The 24,405-nt window shown below is 37.7% G+C and overlaps 1 protein-coding gene across 1 annotated transcript in view; it reads right to left on the bottom strand.

Moving 5' to 3' along the window:
- Positions 1-24,405, bottom strand: part of ENPEP (glutamyl aminopeptidase) — an 84,943-nt gene that overhangs the window by 14,884 nt on the left and 45,654 nt on the right. Inside the window, exons 11-14 of the mRNA XM_036098038.2 lie at positions 18,009-18,088; positions 8,060-8,196; positions 7,876-7,931; positions 644-794 (exon numbers count right to left, since the gene is read on the bottom strand). Of these exons, the coding sequence (XP_035953931.2) occupies positions 644-794; positions 7,876-7,931; positions 8,060-8,196; positions 18,009-18,088 (424 nt within the window). The remainder of the gene's footprint in view (positions 1-643; positions 795-7,875; positions 7,932-8,059; positions 8,197-18,008; positions 18,089-24,405) is intronic.

Genomic DNA, 24,405 nt, shown 5'->3' with positions numbered 1-24,405 from the left:
GGATCTACAAAGGATGTTTATTTTATATGATCTATACTATCCCATTGCCATAGGCAGGGAAGTGCCAACATTCCTATTGTACAAAGGAAATGAAGACTCACAAATATTAAATCATTTGTCCAAGTTCTTTCATTTAGTAGGTAAAAGAGCTAGAGCTTTGAATCCAGAATTTCCTTAAAATTGCAAGTGTCCTACCAAAGTGCTGCAGAAACCCCAAAGCAAAGTATTTAGAATGACTATCCTATAATAAAATCTCAACGTGGAAATAACAGCAGCAAGAATAAGGAAACATAATGTTATATTTTAGTAAGAATAAATTCATTTTAACATAGATAAATCATTGAAAATAGGATCTAGTTAGTATCTTGTCTATTGTAACTAAAATATTAATTCTTGTGTTCTTTCTAACACTAAAATATATCATTAAGTGGTATACTGAACCAGAAATACTGATAACATTTCAAGTTGAAAAAAAATAGAGATAGTATTTCTGGTTTGACTAGTCATGTCATTGTACTTTCCTTTAATTTCACTTGGCACGCGGATGTGCTTTTGTGTCTCTCAGAAGCTCCTTGTCTCAGAAATCTCCCTATTCTGCTCATTGCTGCACACTTATGGTCATAAGATATAGCATTAACATCACCTCAATCACAGGGTATAGCTCTTTATCATCTTCAAACATGCTAATGATATAGCTTATGGCTGAAATTACTCTCTGCCATGGTAAAAAATCTTGTTCCAGTGTGAGATACTTGGTCAAGTTTAGAGCCATCCCATAATCTAGAAGTTGAGCTCTAAGGAAGAGAAAAAAAACCTTTAATTAAAAACCATAGACTAAAAACAAAACAAAACAAAAATCCAACCATAGACTAGTACTCATTTGACTAAAAGTACTAATATGGAAATCATAGAATTCAGTGTTAATGAGAACCCTTCTATTAAGCAATTAAGAAAATGTGTTTATTTTGGGGGACCCAATCAAAGGGGTTTGTTCACAATGATGTCTTAGTGCTTTCATATATTCAATAGTAAAGAGGAAGACAGAACATTAAAAAGTACATTTGAAAAATCACTGAGGCAAAATTCTGGATAAAACAAAAGCCATTCAGCTATGGTTAATATTGATGAATAGACACAAACCGATTATAATATATAAATGTGGGGCGCCTGGGTGTCTCAGTTGGTTAGGTAAAAGACTCTTGATTTCAGTTCAGGTCATGATCTCAGGGTTGTAGGATCGAGCCCCACGTCGGGCTCCATGCTGAGCAAGGAGTTTGCTTGAGATTTTCTCTCTTCCTCTCCTTCTGCCCCCCACCACTCTCTAAATATATAAATAAATAAATCTTTAAAAAATACTTCATAAGAAAATAATATACAAATGCACCATGATAATTATATCTTACTGAAATTATTTACCGTTGATATGAAGACGAAACATAACAATACTCGTGAAATATGAATTTTAAAACATTCCAACTGAACTTGTTTTTCCCATTAAAACATTTCCTTTTTCATACATTTTCAAACAATATTGATAAATAAAAATGGATTTTGTTCCTCCACAAAATTTGAAGTTTCTATTGACATTTCAAAGTTTAAAGAATCAAAATTTTTCTTCCTTAAAAGAGATTCTAGAACCTTTTGAAATACTGTTTTCAGAAATCTGTTATGCCTCAAATTTTAGCCTAGGTTTTAAAAAGAACCTTAGATGGTAATTCTGTCTTTTCAAATTACATTTTGAAAGTTTAAATTAAATAATAAAATTTTGAATTATTGAATTAGTAATACTGATGCATTGAATGCTATTTACATTTGAAAGTATTTTGTGAATGAAGAATGTAATTATATCTTGACTTCTCTCCAAGAGTTTGATTAGAGGATGAACTAGTAGTATTGGACAGGTTGATAAGAATGAAAATCTTTGGCATCATTTGATTTGTACTAATGAGATATGAAACAGAGTTTGTTTTCAGTTCAGAGAGCTGATTTCTTCTATTTTCTCAGTTCCTGATCTTATTTAGAAAGAATTATATTTTGGAGCATGCAGCCTCCCTTAATAAAAGCACAAATAATACTGAGAAATGGAGTGTTTTATTGAGAATGTCTGTTAAGTAAGAAAAATTATAGAATTTTGTGTTGATATTTGAAACTTGAGAATTTTCTAATTTTAATGATTCTCTATTTTCCCTGGTGGGTAGAGCAAAACTATGTCCAGCGAGTGATTTTTAAGGTGTTTATGAATAATAGTTGTTGCTCTGAGGATCAATTTAGCAAAGAGAATAATGAAAGTTTAGGAAGAATGACCATTTGGTCAGAAACCAAGTGGCCTGTATATTTTAGGTAAGTGAAAAGATTAGAAGGAATGGGTCTCAGTTACCAGGGCCAGATGAATAAGTTAATTAGGTAGCATAAGTAGAAGTAAGAAGGGAATCCAATTATCCAAAGGTTAGAGGTTCTGAGAAAATACTATGTATTCAAATGTTGAAAATTGATATTCTATCCTACTGCCTTATTTTTCCAACACACTTGATAATTATGCAATAGTTCCATTTTGGTATCACTTATTTTCTTTAAGTCTGAGTCATATGGTCAGAACATTGGACTGGGAGTGAATTTTTGCTGGTTATTATAGGGATAACATTTTGAGAATATAGCTGATGTACTTTTCTTTTCCCACAAATTATGTTACTCTGCAGCTCCTACTGGTATTTGATTCTCAGAGGAAGAGCAGTATCATTTAGAATTATGATTCTCAAATTTGAGCAACTATCAACAACACCTGGAAAGTTCATTAAATCATATACTCCCGGACCCCCCCGCCCGAGTTTCTGATTTAGCAGGTTTGGAGTAGAGCCTAAGAATTTGCATTTCTCACAAGCTCCTAGGTGGTGTTGATCCTGATGGGACCACATGTGAAGACATGGTTTTGAGAACAAAGACATCTCTAGTGCCCTTCTCAGATCCCCTTACAGTGCTCTGTTGGCTCACAGCTGCCACCTTCTTCAGAGAAGAGCCCTCAGCCAAATAGATCCATCTTGCCTAAGAGGTAATGCAATCCCTCCACCCCAGGCCATTAATTTTCAGATTCAGGAAGGCAACAAGCCAGCCTGCTTCCCTCAAATTGGACCTACTCTACAACACAATTCATAGCTTTCTAGTGGATTCTGGCAAAGCTAGACTCCATCTGAGACCATATCATGGCTCAGCTTTTTATCCCTGCCCCATCCTGCTTTTCATACTTCCTATTTCATGAGAAGACTCTCTCAATAAACTACATGTACATGAACCTGCATTTCATACTCTGCTTCTGGGAGCTCAACCTAAGACAGCATTCTTATGCAACTTTGAGTCTCAAACTCCATTTGTTAAATCCATAGGCATACAGCAGTTCTGAAAGTCAGATATGGTTAAGAATTTTATTTTATTTTTATTTTTTTTAAAGATTTTTTGGGCACCTGGGTGGCTCAGTTGGTTAAGCATCTGATTTTGGCTCAAGTCATGATCCCAGGGTCCTGGGATGGAGTCCCTCGTCAGGCTCCCTGCTCAGTGGGGAGTCTGCTTCTCCTTTTCTTTCTATTCCTCTCCCTCGCTCGTGCTCTCTCCCTCCCTCTCTCTCTCTCAATAAATAAATAAAATCTTTTTAAATTTTTTTTTTATTTGAGAGAGTGAGCGAGAGAGAGAGAGAGAGAGAGAACATGAGCAGGGAGGGGGAGAGGGAGAAGCAGACTCCCCACTGAGCAGGCAGCCTGATGTGGGGCTTGATCCCAGGATTCTGTGATCATGACCTGAGCTGAAATCAGACACTTAATGGACTAAGCCACCCAGGTGTTCCAATAATTTTCTTCATTTAAAAATCTTCCATCCATCTAGTAAAAGCCATGCCTGATGGACGTAAATCATAGAAGTTCCTATCATCTGGAGAAAATGGAGGCTATACTTAACAAAAGTTCCCACCAAACTCGATGGAAAAACGGACAAATGGATCTAATGAGAGAATTCTTGCCTTCCTATCTTGGGCTGAGGCACCCAGGAAGTTTGGGGGATCCTATAACAAAAGGTTTGTTTCTGCTTCCCTGGGTGTGACCTGGAAGTACAGTACAGTCCTCAGAGAAGCTGAGTTAAGCATAGTGTCTTATCAAATGTCCCTCTTCACTGGGACATTAGAAACGGTTCGGAGAGGTGCCTAGGTGGATGCAGCTGACCCGATGTGCTCATGTTCTTTCCCAGCAAAGCCTTTGGTGGTATCGAGAATTTCAAAACGTCCCCATTGTGCCTGATTTCTCAGTGTTCACTTGCCAACTAAATTCAGATTTCTGGCTTATAACAGTCTTTTTGTAAACAACTAGGTCCTTTTTGGAGTCTTTCTGATTACCCTACTTCTCCTTTCTTTAAAAGGCAGCATGAGGGTGGGGGGTAGGAGGGTGAAGTGGCTTATCCAATTCTGTGTTGTGCTCTGGTTACCTCAGCAAACACCTGTAAAATGGTAAAACCAGTGACCCTAGAGGTCTGTAATCTTGGTGTGGCTGATGTTCACTTGGTGGCCTTTACTTGCTAACTTGCTCCTCACCTTGGATATCATTGGGACCCTGCTTTGTGAAGCCAGGCTGAAATTCTGTTTGGATCATTAGCTTTGGTGGCCTTTTAAGCCATTCTTTCTGCCATTCTTTCCTCACCTAGAGACTCCTGCTCCCACCCACTGGCTTGTTAGCTAGTGCTCTCTTCTTTCCCTTATGTTATTCCTCACCCTCTTCCTGGCTTTAGCACACAGTGGGATACAGAGCACAATGGAAGCTATTGAAAAGGAAAACCCTACTGTAACAGGTGGACAAAAAGGATTCTTTCTGTCTCCGTTTTGGCAAGGCCCCTTGCCTAACCCCCAAACCAGGCCAGTTGGCCTAAACCCCAAAGTAAGATGCAGGCCCACCAAATTGGAAAGAACATGGTCAGGAGAGATTTTTGTGACCCTTAGCTGATAACCCATCACCAGCCTATTAAGGGCATTGGAGAAGCTAGGGGCAGAATGAGACATTTTAACAGAGGGCTTCGCGGGGGAGAGCTGTCAGGGTACTGTGAATGTTCTCCTCCCACAGGGGAGAGGGGGTTGCAGGAGGCTTTTCCCCTCACATAATGCCTAGGAAAAAGGGCTTTGATGAAATCACTTGAAGAATTTTACCTCCTTTATCTTGGAGTTTGGGGGCACAGTGGCCTGGTGTCTGATACCCTGAGAAATCTAAAGGATAAGAGACTGCGGCTGACTACCGCTCTAACCTCAGAGTGAAGAGATAAGACTGCATGGGGTGGCTCATCCTCCCAGATTTTGTTGGGGGAAAAGATATGTGAATACTTCCTATGGGCCAGTCGTAGTTCAGAGGTTTTCACTTACCCACCTCAAGGAACTGCAAGAGAAAGACTCTTAGCAATAAAAATGGGTATGGATGGCAAATACCCCATGAAAACAGCACACAAGAAAATGAGTCAGTATTAAACATCTTCAAAGTCCAGAGAGGGCCAAACATAGACAGCATGTCAGGATCTTTTACTCCCTTCACCTGCTCTCCCTCCCTGCTCTCCTTGCCTTAGCTCTGGAGGAATCAGAGGCAGCCTGGTGAGTGAGGAGTGGAAGTTCCATGCAACAAAATGGCGAAGACATCAAGCACCTGGTTCCCACTGCAGGTGGCTGGCCAGACACCAGCCTGAGTTGGGGGCAGGGAGGAACTTTAAATGCAGTTGGTAACTTTGATCGTTTTACTGAACTGGGCTCAAACTCAAACTAAGCCTGTCTGAGGGACTTGAAGTGGTTGGGAGAATTTTTATTCCTTGTCTTGAACAAATGAGCCCATCTGGATATTCATCTGGGGCAGTAAGAGTACTAGCTCCTCAAATTTGGGGACAGGGGAATCAACAATACTTTTATATTTAGAGGCGCTCTTTTAGCCCTGCTTATGAAACATGATAGTTACATTTCTTTTTGAACACCCAAGTAGAACTGTATAACTTCTTATCCTACCACAGGCACTTACTGTTTAACTACATGTTTTTCCTTTTTTCTCCCTAAAGTTTCTGAGTGAACTACACTTAGCTGTAGCTAACACTGGTGGACTCTACTTCCCTGAGTCCTGTTTCCCTCATGTGTTACAGAAGGAAATTGGGTGATAACTGAATAGCTCAGGTGATTGCTCCAGACCCGTTGCTGTGTGATTCTACATACTTTTTGGTTTTCAAATGAGTTTCACGTTCTTCCTTCCCATATCTTTCCAAAATTTTACGGGGCTACGGCCAAGGAGCTGAGCAAATGCAAGGAAAGTCTTTCAATTGTGTGAATTATTTGCTTTATACACAGTGCCCCATAGAGACGTGTTCAACTGTCTGCATTGTGTTTTGATGGGAATTAAATTATAAAGATATTGTAGTTCTGTGTAATTGCTAAAAGCCAAGATGCCAAGCTTTGGAAAAGGTCATGATGCACTCCTAGGAGAGTTTTCCCCCAAAAGAATTCTTAAGGGTTCTATTGTATTTTATAATATTGATTATCTTCCTTTACCACTTAATTTCCCAGGCCTATGCAATGTCTGGTACAGTCAAGTGGTACACTTTATTAAGCACTTGCTATAGGCCAGACATTATTTGGGGTGCTTTACGTGCATTATTTCATTTATTTCTCACAAGAATCTTTTAAGGTCATCTCCATTTTTCTCATAAGGAAATCGAGTCAGAGAGTGGTTAAGAAATTTACTCCAGGTTTTAAAGAACCAAGATCTTAATCGTTCCACAGCCTGTTTTATAACCCTATCCATCCCCTCCTTAAAAAATGTCAAGAAGGTTTTCTGACTTCCAGTATCTCATCTAGGAAGTCTGTGGAAAATAGTTCTCCCAGGCCTTTAGAGTGCTGGTATACTATCTTTCAGACATGTGTTTGGCTCATAGTTAATGAGCTTCGGCCTTGGGCCAGTCACAGTTAGAAGCTGGGAATAAAATAAACAGGAACATGATCTGGGTGCCTACCCTCACATAACTTACAGTTAGGTAGGTGAGATGGACTGTTAATAAGAAATGACAGTATAATATTGTGGTGAAACACAGGGGCCTGCGAAAGGGACGCCCAACCTAGACAAAGGGGCCAGTGAAGGCTTTCTGAGGAAGTAGCGCCTCATTCTCAGTACGCTCAGTACACTGCTTGTATCTAGGATGAGGCCACTAAAAGCCAGCCCTAGCTCCTACAGAAGTACCAGAAATTCAACAAACACTTGTTGAATTAGTAGTGTCAGACTACTTGAAAACAAAACAAAACAAAAAATCTCAAAGATACTGTGGTTACTACTTCTTCATTTCCCTAATCTACGTTGATGGTTTTTTTTTCTAAGTGTAGGTCACCTTCAAGCCATGAAAACCAAAAAAGTCAAATTTCTTAAGCGGTACCTTAATTCTGATCAATCCTAGTGCACCATGTCTCATTCTTCTTACCCTGATGACCTGAACAAGAGTTGACAACTCTAGCCATAAACTCATACAGTGGGCTTAGGCTCATAGAAGTAAGTTAATGAAACACATTGTCGTTTTAATAAATCAAATTATGAAGGTGCACTTTTGAGCATTTGCAAATGTCACTCCTAATTAGCTCAAGGGCTCTGATATAGATGAACCCTACTCAAAGTCAATACGGTAGGTGAGCTTTTGTGTGTCTGCTAAGAGCAAATTTCAGTATTTTGGCTATGAGGCTTATGTGAGTTTTAAAAAAGAGAGTTAAGGAAAACAATAATGTTATAAATAGTGACTTTGGATATTTTAAACTATAATTAATACTTAAACTTCATTGCAATTCATCAAGAAAAGAGATTTATGACAAAATCCACAGTCTAATCTCATTCCAAAACTCACCTTGCCAAGGCAAAAGCATCATCAATAAGACTTGCACGGTCAGCAGAAGAAAAGTTCTGAAAAGGAGAAGAAAAAGAGGTAAGTAGCACAATTCCTGAAGCAAAGCATGTTGAAAAAAATAATATCATCAAGACACTGTTCTTAGAACAAAAATAAAACAATTCACAACCACTGTTACTCTTACCTCGTGGCTGTTGGAAAGACAGGTAGCTATCATTTCCCAAGTTTTTACTTCATAATTTACACGATAAAACCCAATATGATCTGGGTTTATTTTGAGTAAAACATTTCCAGCAGGATTAGTAGAGTTCAAAGTGATTCCTGTGGTAGTAAATAAACACTAATGAGAAACATGTTTGCATATACTGTAAACACAGAGAAATTAGGCCCAGAGGGTCAGAAGAAAAGAAAAGAAATATCAGCTCAAGGAGTCCAGTTTGATTTGGATCCAAAGCCCCAAAGCTTAATTCTTATTTAGTTGCCTAACTTTAGAATGTCACTGTAGTGCGTGAGCTGAAAAAGAATAACCAATGTAAATAAGTGTCCTGTGATTTGTGACTTGTACTTCTTACTGGTAGAAGCTTGCCAAGTGAGTGAAATAATTCTGTGCTCGTCAATCCTCCAATAAAAGAAAACAATGCCAAAAGACAGAGAGGTCCTTGCTTTCGGGGGTAGGCCATATATTGCTAATCATGATGGATTAATTACACAAAGAATATTCATTGGGCAGGCTGGGGAGGGGATAAAAATGTAAACATCTAGAAGAATACTTTATTTATTAAAATCAACATTCAAAATGATGGCAATGGCTATTGCCTAGCAAAATAATGATTTGAGAATCAGTAATGCTTTTAAAATGTCAAGAAGGCCTGCAGTAGAACTAAAATTCAAATACAACATTCTTGATTTTGTAATCCGTGTCATGCTTGCTTTTCTAAATTTATCTTTGTAAAGTCTTCTGTTTCCTTATTTCAATTGATTACATCAATGCTTTTCATCAATGGATTTGCCAAATTAACTCTCTTTCTAAAGTAGCCTCCAGTATTTACATACGGCTCTAGTATATAGATTTTAGAAGCTCAACATTGAAGGAACAGAGTTATGTTTGAAGTAAAAAATATTCTCTTAAAATAATAGCTGTGCTCTGACACGACCAGTATTCACTTGTTAGCATTGCTTCTATACTTCTTAATTCACACACTCTTTTGTTTGCAAGGACAATATACAATTTAAATAATAGTGTGGGAATACTTCATATATTTGAGAAATTTCAAATAGTTTAATGTAGTGACAATGTAAGGATGTGATACTGGAAGATGGAAGATGAGGCTGGAAATAAAGTCTAGAGCTTTGGAGTGCAAGAGCCACGTGCCATGTGAAGGAATCCATCTTCTGAGAGATGATTAGATAGAGAAGATTTTTAAGCAGGGAAATAACACGCTCAAGTCTGCTTTCTAGAAAGATAATTTTGATGGTGGTACGAGTGATATATTGGAAGGAGGTTTTAGAGTCTCCTGTAATCATCTAAGGCAAAAGGGAATGAGGGCTTACTCCAATGTGGAGGTAATGAAAAAAGAAAAAAGGTGATGTTTTCAAGACACATCACGGGTAAAATCAACAGTCAGTTTTCTTACTTGATGTGGACAGTCAGAGGAGGGGGAAATGGCTTGCATGATCGGATAAATAATGATGCTGTCATTACAGAATAGAGGCAGATGAGTTAGTTTGGGAGGAAAGAAGATTTAAATTTTGGAAGTGTTCACAAGGTTTGGAAGATATCCAGGACACAGTAGTTTTTCATAATATATGAGTAAGCTCTCCAACAAGACAATACTTTTTTTAGGAATGTTCAGAGTAGGTACTTGACAAATTATAAACCTTTACCTCACTCATGTAGTATTTATCTTTCTTTGTCATTCTCCCATAGACAAGTTGTTGAAAGGAAGCTAATCTTTTGGCAACCGTACACTTTGAATATTTGTATCTGGAGGAGGGCCTCTTGCTAAGCACAGAGCCATATGTTATAGGAAAAAGAGCATGAACTTTCAAGTCTGACAGATCTAGGATAAAACCCTTGCTCTGTGACTAACTAGCTGTGTGATCTTGGCCAAATCACTTGACCTCTCTGTGTCCCTGTTCACCATAAGGGAAATAGGGATAAAAATCCCTCACAGAGCTGTTGTGAAGATTAAATAAGATAACATCGGTAAAGTGTTGGTCACAGAGTTATTTGTCCAACAGATGGTAGCTATCCTCATTATTATGAAAGGGGATATGCCACAGTTCTATAAATAGTGAGGCAAATATAAATAACATTGAGAAGTTCCTGGCAATCCATCTAAATACTGCAGTATTTCAATGTGCTTTATATATACCTAGTTAAGCCTGTCTGGAGTTACTGTGATTTTTCTCACTTTATAGATGAGGAAGCTGAGATCCAGGAAGTCAGTAGTTATGGACTTTCCAAGTTCATCCTACTTTCCCAGCAGTTGTTAACAGCAACGTACTGTTGGTTTGTTTAGTTACATAGCGAAGTAAGTAGGGCTAGAATACTGGTGCCTGCTCCCGGCGGCACATGGGAGTCAGCACGTATTATGTTTCGTTTCTCCACTTACTATTGATTGCTTTTCTGATTGTAACAGGCTTATGTGTTCCTTACAGTTCCAAATATGTATTAGGAAAATACAAAAAAAGAGTATAATGAAGAATATAAAAAATGACCCACCACTAGTTAACATATTGTTCTTGTCTTCTTCGTGTGTAACCTCCATATACATGCATATACAAGCACCCAATACACAGAATAGGACTTTACTGTTTTTATGATTCACAATCCTTTTCATTTGAAAGTATATTGTAAACACCTTGCAATTTTGCTTTCTATCTGAAAGTAGAGCTTTCCTGTGAAACCTTTCATAAGCTGAAATAGCAGAAAGAGAGGAGTATCTCCCACTTTCTAAAAGTCGGGGTTAATTCCACTTTGTTTTTTACAAAAGACCTATATTAGTACCTGTTTTTGCTAACTGAAAGAAATCCAAAGAGCATTTTCATTTTTATGAAAAAAGCCATTACCATTTGTAAAAATGAGGTGGCAGAACGTGAACATTCAGAAAGCGGGGGATACCTGCATGTGAAAATGTGAATTGAACGGCCACATAACACCCTATCATTCAATTAATAAATCATCTTGTTCTGTTTCTTGCTAGTTTTATACATAAACGAGTTGAATGAATTCTTTCTGGGTGGGAGCTCTTTCTAGAAAATTCCTTTTTTTTCTTTTATTTGTCTAGATGGTGGAGAAGATGGGTAATTACTTTTTCAAAATTTCATCCAGGGGCTATTTAATTTCAACCTAGATAGATTTCGGTAACAGAGCTCTCATAACAGTTCTTTACTCCAGGCATACCTCACTTTTTTGCAACTTGCTTTATTGCACTTTGTAAATACTGCAGTTTTTACAGATTGAAGGTTTGTGGCAACCCTTCATTGAGCAAGTCCATTGGCATCATTTTTTCAACAGCGTTTGCTCACTTTGTGTCTCTGTGTCACGTTTTGCTAATTCTTGCCAAAACGTTTCACACTTTTCATTATTATTATGTTTGGTATGGTGATCTGTGCTCAGTGACATGACTGAAAGCTCAGGTGATGGTTAGCATTTTTAGCAATAAAGTATTTTTGGATTAAGGTATGTCCGTTGTTTTTTAGACATCATGCTATTGCACACTTAACAGACTATAGTATAGTGTAAACATAACTTTTATGTTATGCACTGGGAAGCCAAAAAATTCATTTGACTTACTTTATTGCAATATTCACTCTATTGTGGTAGTCTAGAAGCAAACCCACAATACCTCTGAGGTATGCCTGTATACTATTTTATATAAATAATTATAACAAACTTTAGACAACTAGACACGTCTTGCGATAGCTTGCTAATTCTAGAGAAAGAAACATTTTTCTTTAGTGATGTAGATGCTTTGTTGCATTGATGCTTTAAGCAAATTATTTTTCAGTGTAAAATGACAGTTTATATCTTATTAAATTTTACCCATCACTTATTAGTACAACAGCTGAAAAATACAAGAATAGTACTTTTTTTTACTAATGACACACCATTTATACTTGGGGAACTAAAACTTTCTAGTAGGATGCACTATCAGAATTTAGGGTCAAGGAAGAAAATTTTAATTTCTGAAACTAAGAGTAACATGATCTATTGTAAAATGGATTGGTTATACATTTGTGGTAATATTTTCAACAAATCATTTAAGAAAGTATTAATGATTATGTTAGTAATAATTACAGAGTCCCTCCTAAATCTCAGCAAGATTTTATGAGAATCTCCCTAAAAAGAAAGGTGTAGTATTAATATGCAATATATAATAAGCAGGAATCTGGAAAAATGCAACCTGGATACCATGATGAACAATTATCACTGGTGATGGTTTGGGTGATTGGGAAGAAATAATTGCAAAGAGTTAGATAGTGAAGATCTTTCAGTGTGTCTCAGTCTGCCGAGGGAAGTGGGTGCACAGTTGAGCTGGTACGTGTATTCCAGATCTTTTTTTTTTAATTTAAAGATTTTATTTATTTATTTATTTGACAGAGAGAGAGCAGGAGAGCACAGGCAGGGGAACGGCAGAGGGAAAGGGAGAAGCAGGCCCCCTGCTGAGCAGGGAGCCTGATGTGGGGCTCGATTCCAGGACCCTGCGATCATGACCTGAGCCAAAGGCAGTCCCTTAACTGACTGAGCCACCCAGGCACCCCCGTATTCCAGATCTTTTAACAGATTTCCTCCTATAGAGAACAGTGTATGTGGTAGAGATCTGTTATTTACCACACTATTCTCTCTTCCTCCCTGGGTATACAGCTAGACTATATTTATTAGCCTCCCTTGCAGTTAGGTAGCAACATGGGATTGACAACCGGACACAGATTGTGGGCAGAAGTAATAGATGCACTTCTAGACCTGCTCCCTCCATTATCTTCCTCTGTCTTCTGGTCAGATGCAAAGATTCAGCAGAGGAATCGAAGGTCTAGGAAGCAGTAGAGCCATAAAAAGGAGAAAGTTATTATTTAGGAGTGAACCACCCAGGAAAGATGGCAGGTCAGGAATACCTCTATTGGACTGTTGCATGAATAAGAAAGTTTCATTTCATCAAAATAGCCTCTAAATGCAATAATTAGACTCCCCCAGTTAATGCAACATATGAGGCTATCACAGCTTGATAAAATCTCTAAAATAATTGATCTACCTTAACTCTCTCTTTACTCTTATTAAGTAAACTTTCTTCTTGGAAAGAGATTCCTAATTAGCTGACATGAGTATTCTGGTTCACCTTGGCCAGTATATTTTTATTTGTATAAATTAACAAATTAGCATTCTTATATGTTTGCTTTGTGTGAATAAATCTTCCAAGCCTTGGTTGACCAGGGCTGAATTGATGAAACTGGGCTTTTGAATCTGCAAAACTGAATTCATAATGATCCAATCAAAATTCAAACATTCCGTGAGGCTCAGCTTGAAAGAATGAAGAAAGTCTCTCTTTCCCTTTGTTATTAAATTTAAAAATATATGCCTATAATTATTTTGACATGAAATATTTATGTAATATGTAAATATAATTTGATGGTAATTATAAAATTATAGTAATATTCTATTTATATGTAGTCAGGACGTGGTTATCTAAATCATCCAGAATGTATCCTCAAATCTGCAAGAGTTACGAAAATTGTCATCCCAAACTCTATACCATTTCCTATGGCCTAGGCCCTCTCCTAGACACTATACAGTTAGAAATACCTATTTTAAAATATTATGTTTTAGTAAGATTAGTTATCTGACATCATGTGATAACCTTCAAGTCTTCTAAATGTTAGAAAGCAGCAGATTAAAAAGCAAAAAGTTGATATACTACTAAATATAGATGCACTGACAAAGTAGTAGCTGGTACTAAAGATAGAGGCATAACTAAAGGATCTACAGGCATTCTCGAACAGCACAGCAGGCTGAGGGCAAACCAGCCTCCAATAAGCAAGGACTTACTAAGCTCTTAGTAAGTCTTAAGATGTGCACAGAACCTCATTGGCAATAGGGTGGTATTCCTGACCTGCCATCAGGGAGTATGATGTAGAGGTTGTATCTCCAAGGAGCTTGTCATTTACTTAAAAAAGAAAAGACAGAGCAAATGAAGATTAAATAACAATGATGATATTCAAAATATAAAGAAGGACTGATTAAACCGATAGCATAAAATATACTATAAACAGTAAGAAGAGAGATTACACAGGGCAGGTTGGAATAGCCTGAGAAGGGTCTGTGATAGAGGTCCTCTTCTTTGGTTATAAATTACATGTTTAATTTTTTTAATGTTTAAAATATCATGTACAATACAAATGTAAATAAAAGGCCTTGGGGGAAATCCCAACATTGCCTGGGAAATTTCTAGCTGATGAATCATCAAAGAAACGAAGAAGAGGGCGGTAGGGCTGGTAACCTGAGCTGACTGCCCATTCAGTGCACTTGGGACGTGTTTGTCATCCGTGCTCTGAGCTGAGAGCTGATGTCCCCAAACAGGAAACAGGAACTTATTGCATAGCCTAAAAATGGAGCAGGCACTTTGAAGTAGGAAGAGATGTCTAGTTTGTTTCTGGCTAAGTGAGCAGTCATGATTCTGAAATTTCAGATAAAGACAGGTCTGTCATCAAAGCTCTGTGAACATTGGAGCGTCTTCATTCATTCTTTCACTCATTCATTCAATAAACACTGGGTAACTGCTGAAGATATAGAACAACCACAGCCAAAATAAATAAGCTCCATTTCCTCAAGAAATATTCTATGGGGAGGGGAAAGACAACTAAGTCAATAGTTAGAGCCAAAAAAAAAAAAAAAAATGTGTTCAATGTAAAGACAGAGGGATGCAGTTGCGGTGAGAGATTTCTGCCCTTTCCTACTAGCATTCTCTGTCCAGAGCGTAGTTCCTGTCTGTACTTGGTCAGTCTTATCATCCATTTAAACACTGCCTTTACCCCCTAGCTCTCAGCCTAGACATCCTTTTCTTTACTAACCTTTCCTGAACCCCCAAATCTGGGCTGGTGCTTCTTCAGCGAGCCCCCTTGGCTATTACAACACCAGGTACTTCTGACACATATTTGCCCACTGACGCGTCTGAATCCTCACCAGACAGTAAGCACCAAGAAGGTAAGGATTTTTTCCCTCAGCATTATCTCCATGCCTACCTCTGTGTCTGGCACATAAGTCAGCTCTCGGTAAATACTTCCTTGAAAGAACTAATTGATTAATTGATTAATAAGGATTAAATTTATCATTCAAATATTCTCTCTAATAAGTACATAATCCATATAAGAAAAATGTTTATTGTTAACTCTTCAACTTTATTTTATAAAACACTTGAGTAAGCTTTAGTTATCTAGAAAATTCACTTTTTGGAAACCTCATTCCATGAAAATGTTGTTAGCATAGACTAATTATTCATGCTTTTAAATTTGTTAACAGGAAATCAAGCAGCTGCCAAGATTCCTCTAACTCTCAGTTAACCAATGGTAACCAATGGGTAAAAGATGTAGTAATATGTTAAACCAAATTCACTGAACTTCCAATGGAATGGTAGCCTCATTATACCTTTTATCATTGGTATTGCACATTTTTTTTAGGGGGGTGGTAGGGCAGTGGGAGAGGGAGAAAGAATCTTAAGCAGGCTCCACCCTGACATGGGGCTCTATCTCACAACCCTGAGATCATGACCTGAGCCGAAATCAAGAATTAGACACTTAACTGACTGAGCCACCCAGGGGCCCCAGTGGTATTGCACGTTTTAGAAAGTCTTTTTTTTTTTTTTTTTTTTTTGTCTTCTCCATTTTCCATTGGCAAACATGCTTATAAGTAAAAAAAATGGTCATAAGGCAGATCACGAAAGATAGAGCTCAGTATTCAAAACTACAATCATATATAAAAGAGTAAGACAAAATGGCATTGATCTGGGAATTCTAGAAGAATTCGGGAGAAATGTTGACCGTAACAATCAAAGTAATTGTTAGTATAAATGATCAAGAGAAAGTTTTACCGCAAAGCAACAGAACGGGTTCTTGCCTTGACAGTAGCAAAGCTGGTCAAGTTTATGGTAAAAATAAACACATACATACACACAAAAGAACTTATAATAAAAATAAAAAACCCCAAAGGTGAAAAAAACCTTACTGGATTCACAGAAAAATTTGTACACAAATGTTTATAGCAGCATTAACAGCCAAAAAGTAGAAATAATCCAAATGCTCATCAACTGATAAATAGATGAACGGGACGTGGCATATCAATATGGTATGAATATAATTTGTCAATAAAAAGGAATGAAGTACTGATACATGCTATGACATGGATGAACCTTGAAAACATTATTCTAAGTGAAAGAAGCCAGTCATAAAATACTACACATATCATTCTAGTTATATGAAATGTCCCAAATAGGCAAATCTATGCAGACAGAAATTAGATTAGCAGCTGCTTAGGGCTGGGGGTATGGGAGGATAGAGGGATTGATAGCTAAAGGGTATGGAATTTCTTTTTGAGGTGATTAAAATGTTCTACATTTGACTATGGTGATGGTAACACATATCTGCAAATATAATAAAAACCACTGGATTCTACACTTTAAATGGGTGAATTGCACAACAATGTGAATTTTATCTCAAAAAAAGCTGTTTAAAAATCAATCAATAGGATAAAAATTTACTTGCTAGGGAAAATCATACCTAATTAATATTTTAGAATATTTTGTAGGAGCAAGTAGGCATATGTAAATAAAGGATAAATGATTTACTCTACTTTTATCCCTAAGAAGCCACAGGTGAAGAGTGCATGCCAAATGCTTTTCTGAAACCAACACTGCATGGGATGGGGTGAAGAAGAGGATCATTTGTCTTAGAAAAGAAATGATTTGGAAACATAAAACAAATACAATGGTAAAAGTATAAAAAGGAGGAATCTTCTGGGATGGATGCTAAAACCTGCCCTATTTATTATTTTTTTCAGCAATCTGGAGGAGAGAACATGTGATAAGGCCTCCTTGTTTTTATATAACTAAATTTTTCAAGAAAGGAAAAGACAAACTAAGGGAGATAAAATACAGAAATATATTTCCAGTTGATTTAAGTAAGCAGAGCAGTGACAGCTGAATTTTAACACAGGCACATGCCAAGTAATTCATTTAGGGAGATGGATGGATGGATGGACGGATGGATGGATGAATGGATGGATGGAAATAGATATAGAGTCTATGGCCCTAGCAGCCTGATGGCAGCGCATCTTGTCTGGTCTCGGAAGCTAAGCACGGTCGGAAATAGATATAGATAGTGCCTTGAGCTACTGGTGACAATTTACAACTTAGAAAATATAATTTGGAGTCATTAAGGATTCTAATTTCATACTGAATTGGAAAAATGATAGGTCTAATTTAATGACAGCATTTTAAGAAACCAGGCTTGTCACATAACCTTTTAAGAAATCCCATGACTTACTTCTCTGATATAAAGAAAAAAAAGTAAAGGAAGAAAAAAAGAAGGAAGGAAGGAAAGGAGGGAAGAAACGAGGAAGGGGGAAAGAAAAAAAGAAAACTTATACATTGATCATCCAGTGGTTGGGTGTGTGACCCTCCTTTGGATATGGGTATTTGTTATTGTGTCAGTCATGGTAAATCATTAAAAAAAAAATCTCAAGGTAGTAGAAAATTTCTCATTATTGTAGATAAGGGCTTGAATTCATTGATAAATTACTTAAGAGGTCTCTTTTAGCTGGAATTTACATCATAAGTTCCAGCTTTATTGTTGTTTCTTTTTTTTTTTTTAAAGATTTTATTTATTTATTTGACAGAGAGAGACATAGCGAGAGCAGGAACACAAGCAGGGGGAGTGGGAGAGGGAGAAGCAGGCTTCCCGCAGAGCAGGGAGCCCGATGTGGGACTCGATCCCAGGACCCTGGGATCATGACCTGAGCCGAAGGCAGACACCTAACGACTGAGCCACCCAGGCACCCTTTATTGTTGTTTCTTTACACTTACATTAGTTTAACGTGGCACATTAATTTCAAAAGAAGAAATACATCAATTGATGACATTTACCTTCTGTTTCTGACCTGTTGTAGATTGTAATACTTGATACATTATCTTCAGTCCATTTAATTGGAATATTCCATGTGTAACTAAATTTTTTTTAAAAAGAAAAATGTAATTTTTATTACTAAAAAATAAAAACATTTCCAAAATAAAAATACTTAAAAAGCAATAGACAAGCATGTTTTCCTCATAAATGATCATCCAGTGTATAGGATACAATTAATGCAGTTAATATAAAATACTCTTTGGTGATGAAGATAAGCCATATAACTGCTTTCAATTTCTATAAATCTCTAAAATTTGGAACTTTGTATCAACAAATTAGCTAACCATGAAGATTATTTCAATAAAATGCCTTGAGGATTTGAAATAACGATATTGCATAAATATAATACATTATATGTTAACATTGAGCGTTCACACACATACTTGCGCATATTCTAGTATGCTTAGTTTCTGTCAAGGAACACAAAGCATTTTTCAAATTCAAAAGTCAATCTTAAAACACCGTGCAGGGAATAACCCATTTTAGAAATTATGTTGACACTCTAATTACACCACCACCATCCAGCCCTTAAAGATTCTCATGTTCTTTCAATATCTCCTATTTTGCATCATGTGAATCAGGTGTGCTGAAAAGGAAAAATCAGACAAGCATGTTTCGGGGGGTTTTAGTGTTCTCATTAGCTACTTAGCATTTTCTTGTGGAGCAAGGGGAGGAGGTTAGCTTTGTACTTTGGTATGATATATACTTAACATTTTAGTCTTGAAATCTCATAAAAGAGGTCTTAAATTGTTTTGTTTGTTCTCATATCATGTACTATCAATCAGAAAATACAAGAGACCTAGAAAGGAGGTGAATCTGTGTTTGAATTTGGGTTCCAACTCAAAGTTTGCCTTGTTTTTCTTCATCTGTGATCATTCAAGTCCCTGACAGAGAATGGGGAATGATATTTCTCCTTTTCAAGATATAATAAAACTTATGTAATTCAGGGAGAATACGTTTTTTTAAGATTTATTTATTTATTTCAGAAAGAGAGAGAGCGTGCGTGAGTGGAGAGAGGCGCAGAGGGAGAGGGAGACAAGCAGACTCCCCGCTGAGCAGGAAGCCTTCAGCTGGCTCCATCCCAGGACCCTGAGATCAGGACCTGAGCCAAAATCAAGAATCGGAGGCTCAACAGACTGAGCCATCCAGGCGCCCCATGGGGAGAATACATTTTGCCATCTACACGAAAGAAGTAATTCTTTGTTTTATCACTGTTGAAACGTTTTATAAGATTGAGTTGTTAGTAACTTTCTTTGAGGATTTTATTGCTGTGGAATGTTTTTGGCTCCAAGTTCCATAGGACCAATACATACATTGTTTCTTGGGTCATGTTGCAAGCATTGTCAGTGCTCTACCCTTATCCCCTTGAATCTCTTTGTCATTTTTGTACCCCCAGATCCCAAAGTGCTCTCCTTGCCGACAGCCAAGCGCCTGGGTCTCTCTGTCAGAGGACTGCCCTCTAGCGGACTGAGCAAGGAAAGCCAGAAGTTCCTTGGAATTTACATTCTTGGCTGCCGCCCTCAGCCAGTGATGGATGGGCGTTGAGACTCTTCCTTGCCCCATCTGTCAGGACCACTCTACAGCACTATCCCCGCTGGATAGTTATCCTCCATAGCACCTGCTCGATATTGCACTCGGCTGCTTGATTGCCCACGACCCACTCCCCTTCCAGGCTTTCTTAGAAACACTTCCTGGTGAGTAGCTTTCACTTGAATCATCACCTCAGCATCCACTTTTAGGGAAGCCGACCTAAGAGCGATCCCTTGCAGCTTCTCAACAGATAGACAAACAAGCACCTTTTAAAGGTCACATCCTATCTACATATTTCACTCTTTCACTGCTCTTCCGTTTTGGTGCTGCCACATAAAAGAACATTTCTTCCCCTGTTTACATTTCCCCAATGCTGCCCTGACTGAAAGGACGGAGCACGCAAGCGTCTGGATGCCCAAGTGCACAGTCAGGATTTCATATCTTGACTCTTCCCCTGTAAAACATGGTGTCTGGGACGACAATGTGCCTAAAAGTGGACATGTAAAAAAAAAAAATTTGCTCTGAAGTCTGAGGGGATCACAAGACTAAAAGGATAGGGGGTTGAGGCTATATAATTTTCTAGTTTTAGAATCCCTTACAGGATCTAATCTAATCTGAGTAAAATAATAGATTTGAGTACAAAATATCAAGAAATGGAAATTACATAAATGGAATGAGAGAGTCTTCTATATGTTAGCTAAAATTTAGGAGGATCGGATTTCATTTTTAAAGGTATGAGTCACTTTTTTGTATCTAACACTCTAACAAACTTTGGTAGTATTAAACACGGTCAACCTAATTTTCACTAAAGAAATTGACTTCGATTGCCCCAAAATAACATGTCTACTCCCTTTTTCCCCCTGTTTACATTGAGTGGACTGCCAAAGACATGTTCCTGATAGAGAATTCCCCCTAATGGAGACAGGAAATGTGTTTGTTTCTAAGAGATGGTTGAGACCATAGTGTTAAAACAATAACTTACACACGTGTGGGCCGTTTGCATTGTACAAAGTTTCTGGTCAGTAAGAATTCCCTAATCTTGGAATATTTAAGCAGTGAGAAAGGGGAGGGGGCCATTGAGTTTAACCACATTTCCCACCAGACAGAAATATATCTGGATAGAGAGTAGGTGAACACTAGGATTGGAGAAAGGGCTAATTCCTTTCTGGGGTCATGAGGGCATATGTTATGATCTAGGTTTTTCAATCAAGTAAAAAATCATGAAGGATCACTTTTGATGTAATGTTTTCTCTCTTATTTGTTCAGGAGCTGCTATAGATTTTTAACAAATGTTCTCAACAGGATAGCACATGTTTTCTGGGTTTATTTTCCTATGCATATATAACTTTTTTTTTTTTTACAAAAATAGAGCGAGTAGATTGACTTTATGATAAGTGATCACTAAAAAATCATGTATCTATGAATCTAAATAAAATAAAAATAGTAACTGACGGTAAAAACTCAAGAAAATATTAGAGAAAAGTATAAATGTTAATATAGTTCCATGTTCTAAATCTCAATGAATACAATTTAAAGATTTGTTATAACTGAAAAAGTGAAGACCTGATAATACACTTCATTTGCGGGGTAATAAATTCTTTTATTTGTGTGGAGAGGAATGCATAACCAAGGAGTAATTTAAACAATGCAATCCCACCAGTTTAAAAACAGTGTTCAGGGGCGCCTGGGTGGCTCAGTCGTTGGGTGTCTGCCTTCGGCTCAGGTCATGATCCCAGAGTCCTGGGTTCAAGCCCCACATCGGGCTCCCTCCTCAACGGGAAGCCTGCTTCTCCCTCTCCCACTCCCCCTGCTTGTGTTCCTGCTCTCACTATCTCTCTGTCAAATAAATAAATAATTTTTTAAAAAAAATAAAAACAGTGTTCAGTATGTCTTTGGCTTAACAAACCAGTGGATACATATGACAGAAGGGAATTACTACAAAGCTTTCCTAGTGGAAGTTTGTTTCTCAAGAGAGAAATCTTTTTAATTTAAATACCCAAAGGCTATTAAATAGCAGTATTAAATATGGCCAATCTAATTTGCTAGAACATAAAACAGTAACTATAAAATAAACAGTTTAGAGTTAACAGTATGATAGCACAAATTATTATGTGGATTTTCATAACTGAATTATCACCTATGTCAGATTGATTCATTCATACATTATGAAGAGGAAAGAGTGGAAACAAAGCTCTTCTATCATAATCTTTCTTTTCCAAAATAAAGAGAAGATAAAGAAGTATAAACAGACACTCCCTGACTGATCTCATTTGGTCTAGGAACTCAAATTTCCTTTGTTTTGGCATGAGCTATTAATTTTCAGAATTTGCATACAGCAAGATACCCAGTTCCTCTGAATGTCATTTACTGTGCTGGAGCTGAGTGTCTGATGTTTCCCAAAGAGGCTGATCACCGGCCTCAATAAGGTGAGCACCACTGGCTTTCTTGATGTTCTTCCAGTTCACATGCCAACCAGTATCCTGAAAGTAGCTAATTTAGTAATTCTGAGTGCTCTTCATTCTCTGATGCCTTGGACAGGAAGTCCAATTTGAATTTTGGCAATTTGGAATTGTTGGAAACACCCGAGTGTGCTATTAGTGTGACTTAATTTTCAAAGCCCTGAATCGGAAGCCAGGAAACAGGGTCTAGAGTACATATGATAAGTGGGTCTCTAAAGATCTTTCAGTTCTCTAGAAATTTGGCTATGACCACTATAGAACAAGACGAGAACAATATTCTAAAATGAGATGGTTATCTGAAAATTCATCCAATGCAGTTCCCTGCATATCGTTTGTTCTCTAGTGAGAAATTTGAGCTCAACCTCATCTTCAGGACCTGCCACACCCCTCCGACTCACGGCCACTCTCCTTGTGCAGACCCCACCCTCTGGCTCATCTCTCATGTGAGTCACTCACGACAGTTACCATACTAACTGGCCTCCCTGCTCCCACTCTTGCCCCACTCCGACCTACTCTCTATAATGCAGCCAGAGGGGAACTTTGAAAAATGTAAAGGTGAGCCTGCTAATTCTTTCTCTTTGAAGTCCTTGAATTTGCACACTATTGTTCAAAATCTTGAACAGGATGTGCATGCCTGGCCCCTGCGTTCCCCTCTCACCGCTGTGCCCAGTGCCTCTCTGCTGTTCAGCTTCCTGGACCCAGACCACCAGTGTTCAAATCGAAGTGCCATCATTTACACTCTGGGCAACCTTGAATAAGTTATCTCATCAGTTTCAGTTATTTCTCCCACCTGTTATAATAAAATGCTCTAAAGTGCTTAAAGTAGTGCCACCTACTTAGTAAATGCTCAGTAAGTGTTGCATATTATATGGGTAATGCCACTTTTTAAACTCCAGAGCCTTCATACATGTAGTTTCTGTTTTGAACACCCGCCCCGCCATGGTCATCCCCTCATATGAACCTACACAGCTTAAATCTCACTTCTTCAAGGAAGAAAGTCTTCTGTGGCGCTCCCTCCTCAAGCGCACCTCCTGACCCACCTGTTAATTCAGGCTCAGTGTATCGGGGGGCACATATGACTGGAGAGCGTAATCACTGTGAAACTCCCCAAGGAAAGCTTGTTTCACAAGAGAGAAACATTTTTAAGTTTTAATATCTAAAGTCTCCAGCAGTATTAAATTTGGCCAATCTTAGTTCGCTAAACCATAAAACAGTAACTATAAAAGAACCAGCTTATAGATATTCTGGGACGCCTTTGTCACACCCTATAATTCTCCTTCCTCGCGTTATCTTAATTGCTACCAGATCATTGATCTTGTGATGATTTATATATAAGTAACTATATAATAAGAGCAATGAGACTATTAAAAAGGAGATAAAGGGGGCAAAGGGCCTTTTCATTGCAAAACGGGCAGTGGAGATTAGAGATCATCAGAAGTGGCAGTGGGTGCAAAAGTCTCTCTACCAAACTGAGTATTCAGAAGTTGAAAGAAGAGACCATCAAAATTGGCATGGGTGATGGGTGTTAGTTGAACCTATGGTGGGAATCATTTCACGATATACCTAAATCAAACCATCATGTTTTACGCCTTAAACTATACATGACGCAATTATTTCTTAATGAAACTGGAAAAAAAAATTGGCAAGGGTGAAATTAGATCACTGTCCAGGCCACCAGTGCCGCACGTGCCATGTTGTTGCCATTTAGCCAGGATCCTGTCTAGGCAGGGACTCATCTGAGTAATGGGTGGCTGAGATGGTATCCCTAAAGTGATATACCCAGGTTTTTGTGGCCAGCCCCATACCAGAGGTCCTGAGATCCTGGTTTTTTTCTCTTCTTTTGGCAGCAATTGGCACCCCAGAAGTGTATACAAAAATAACTAGTCATACAGAAATGGATATACTATTAAGACTTTCTGTACAAGCTATATTCACACAAGTGTGATCAGTGTGAAATCACGGGCTGTGTTGCACATGTTTTGTCAGCTTTTATAATATTTGCAACATTTTCAAAACTCTGGGAAATTTATATGCAACTAATGAATCATTGAACCAAAAACTAATGATGTACTAAATGTTGGCTAATTGAATTTAAATTTAAAAAAAGGAAAAAAAAATCTGGCAAATTAGAGGGAAATGGCATTGTATTTATAATTTTAACTGAAATTGTTAGGACACCTTAACTCAATAGTCCTGTTTAAATGTCTAGAAAAGTCTTGAGTTTGTAAAGTCAAAGGTTTGATTCTCAATATGCTGAAAATGCCCAAGAAATTTGATATACTCTATGAATTTTAATTTGTTAGATTCATAAAAACATATAGGAAGTTCTTTTAAATTCGGTTTATAAATCTGTGTCTTTAGCTGTTTG

The sequence above is a fragment of the Halichoerus grypus genome, chromosome 3, assembly GCF_964656455.1.
Source record: "Halichoerus grypus chromosome 3, mHalGry1.hap1.1, whole genome shotgun sequence".
NCBI lineage: Eukaryota > Metazoa > Chordata > Mammalia > Carnivora > Phocidae > Halichoerus > Halichoerus grypus.
The sequence above is the reverse complement of the archived record's forward strand: the minus strand, read 5'-3'. Positions and strand labels throughout refer to the sequence as shown.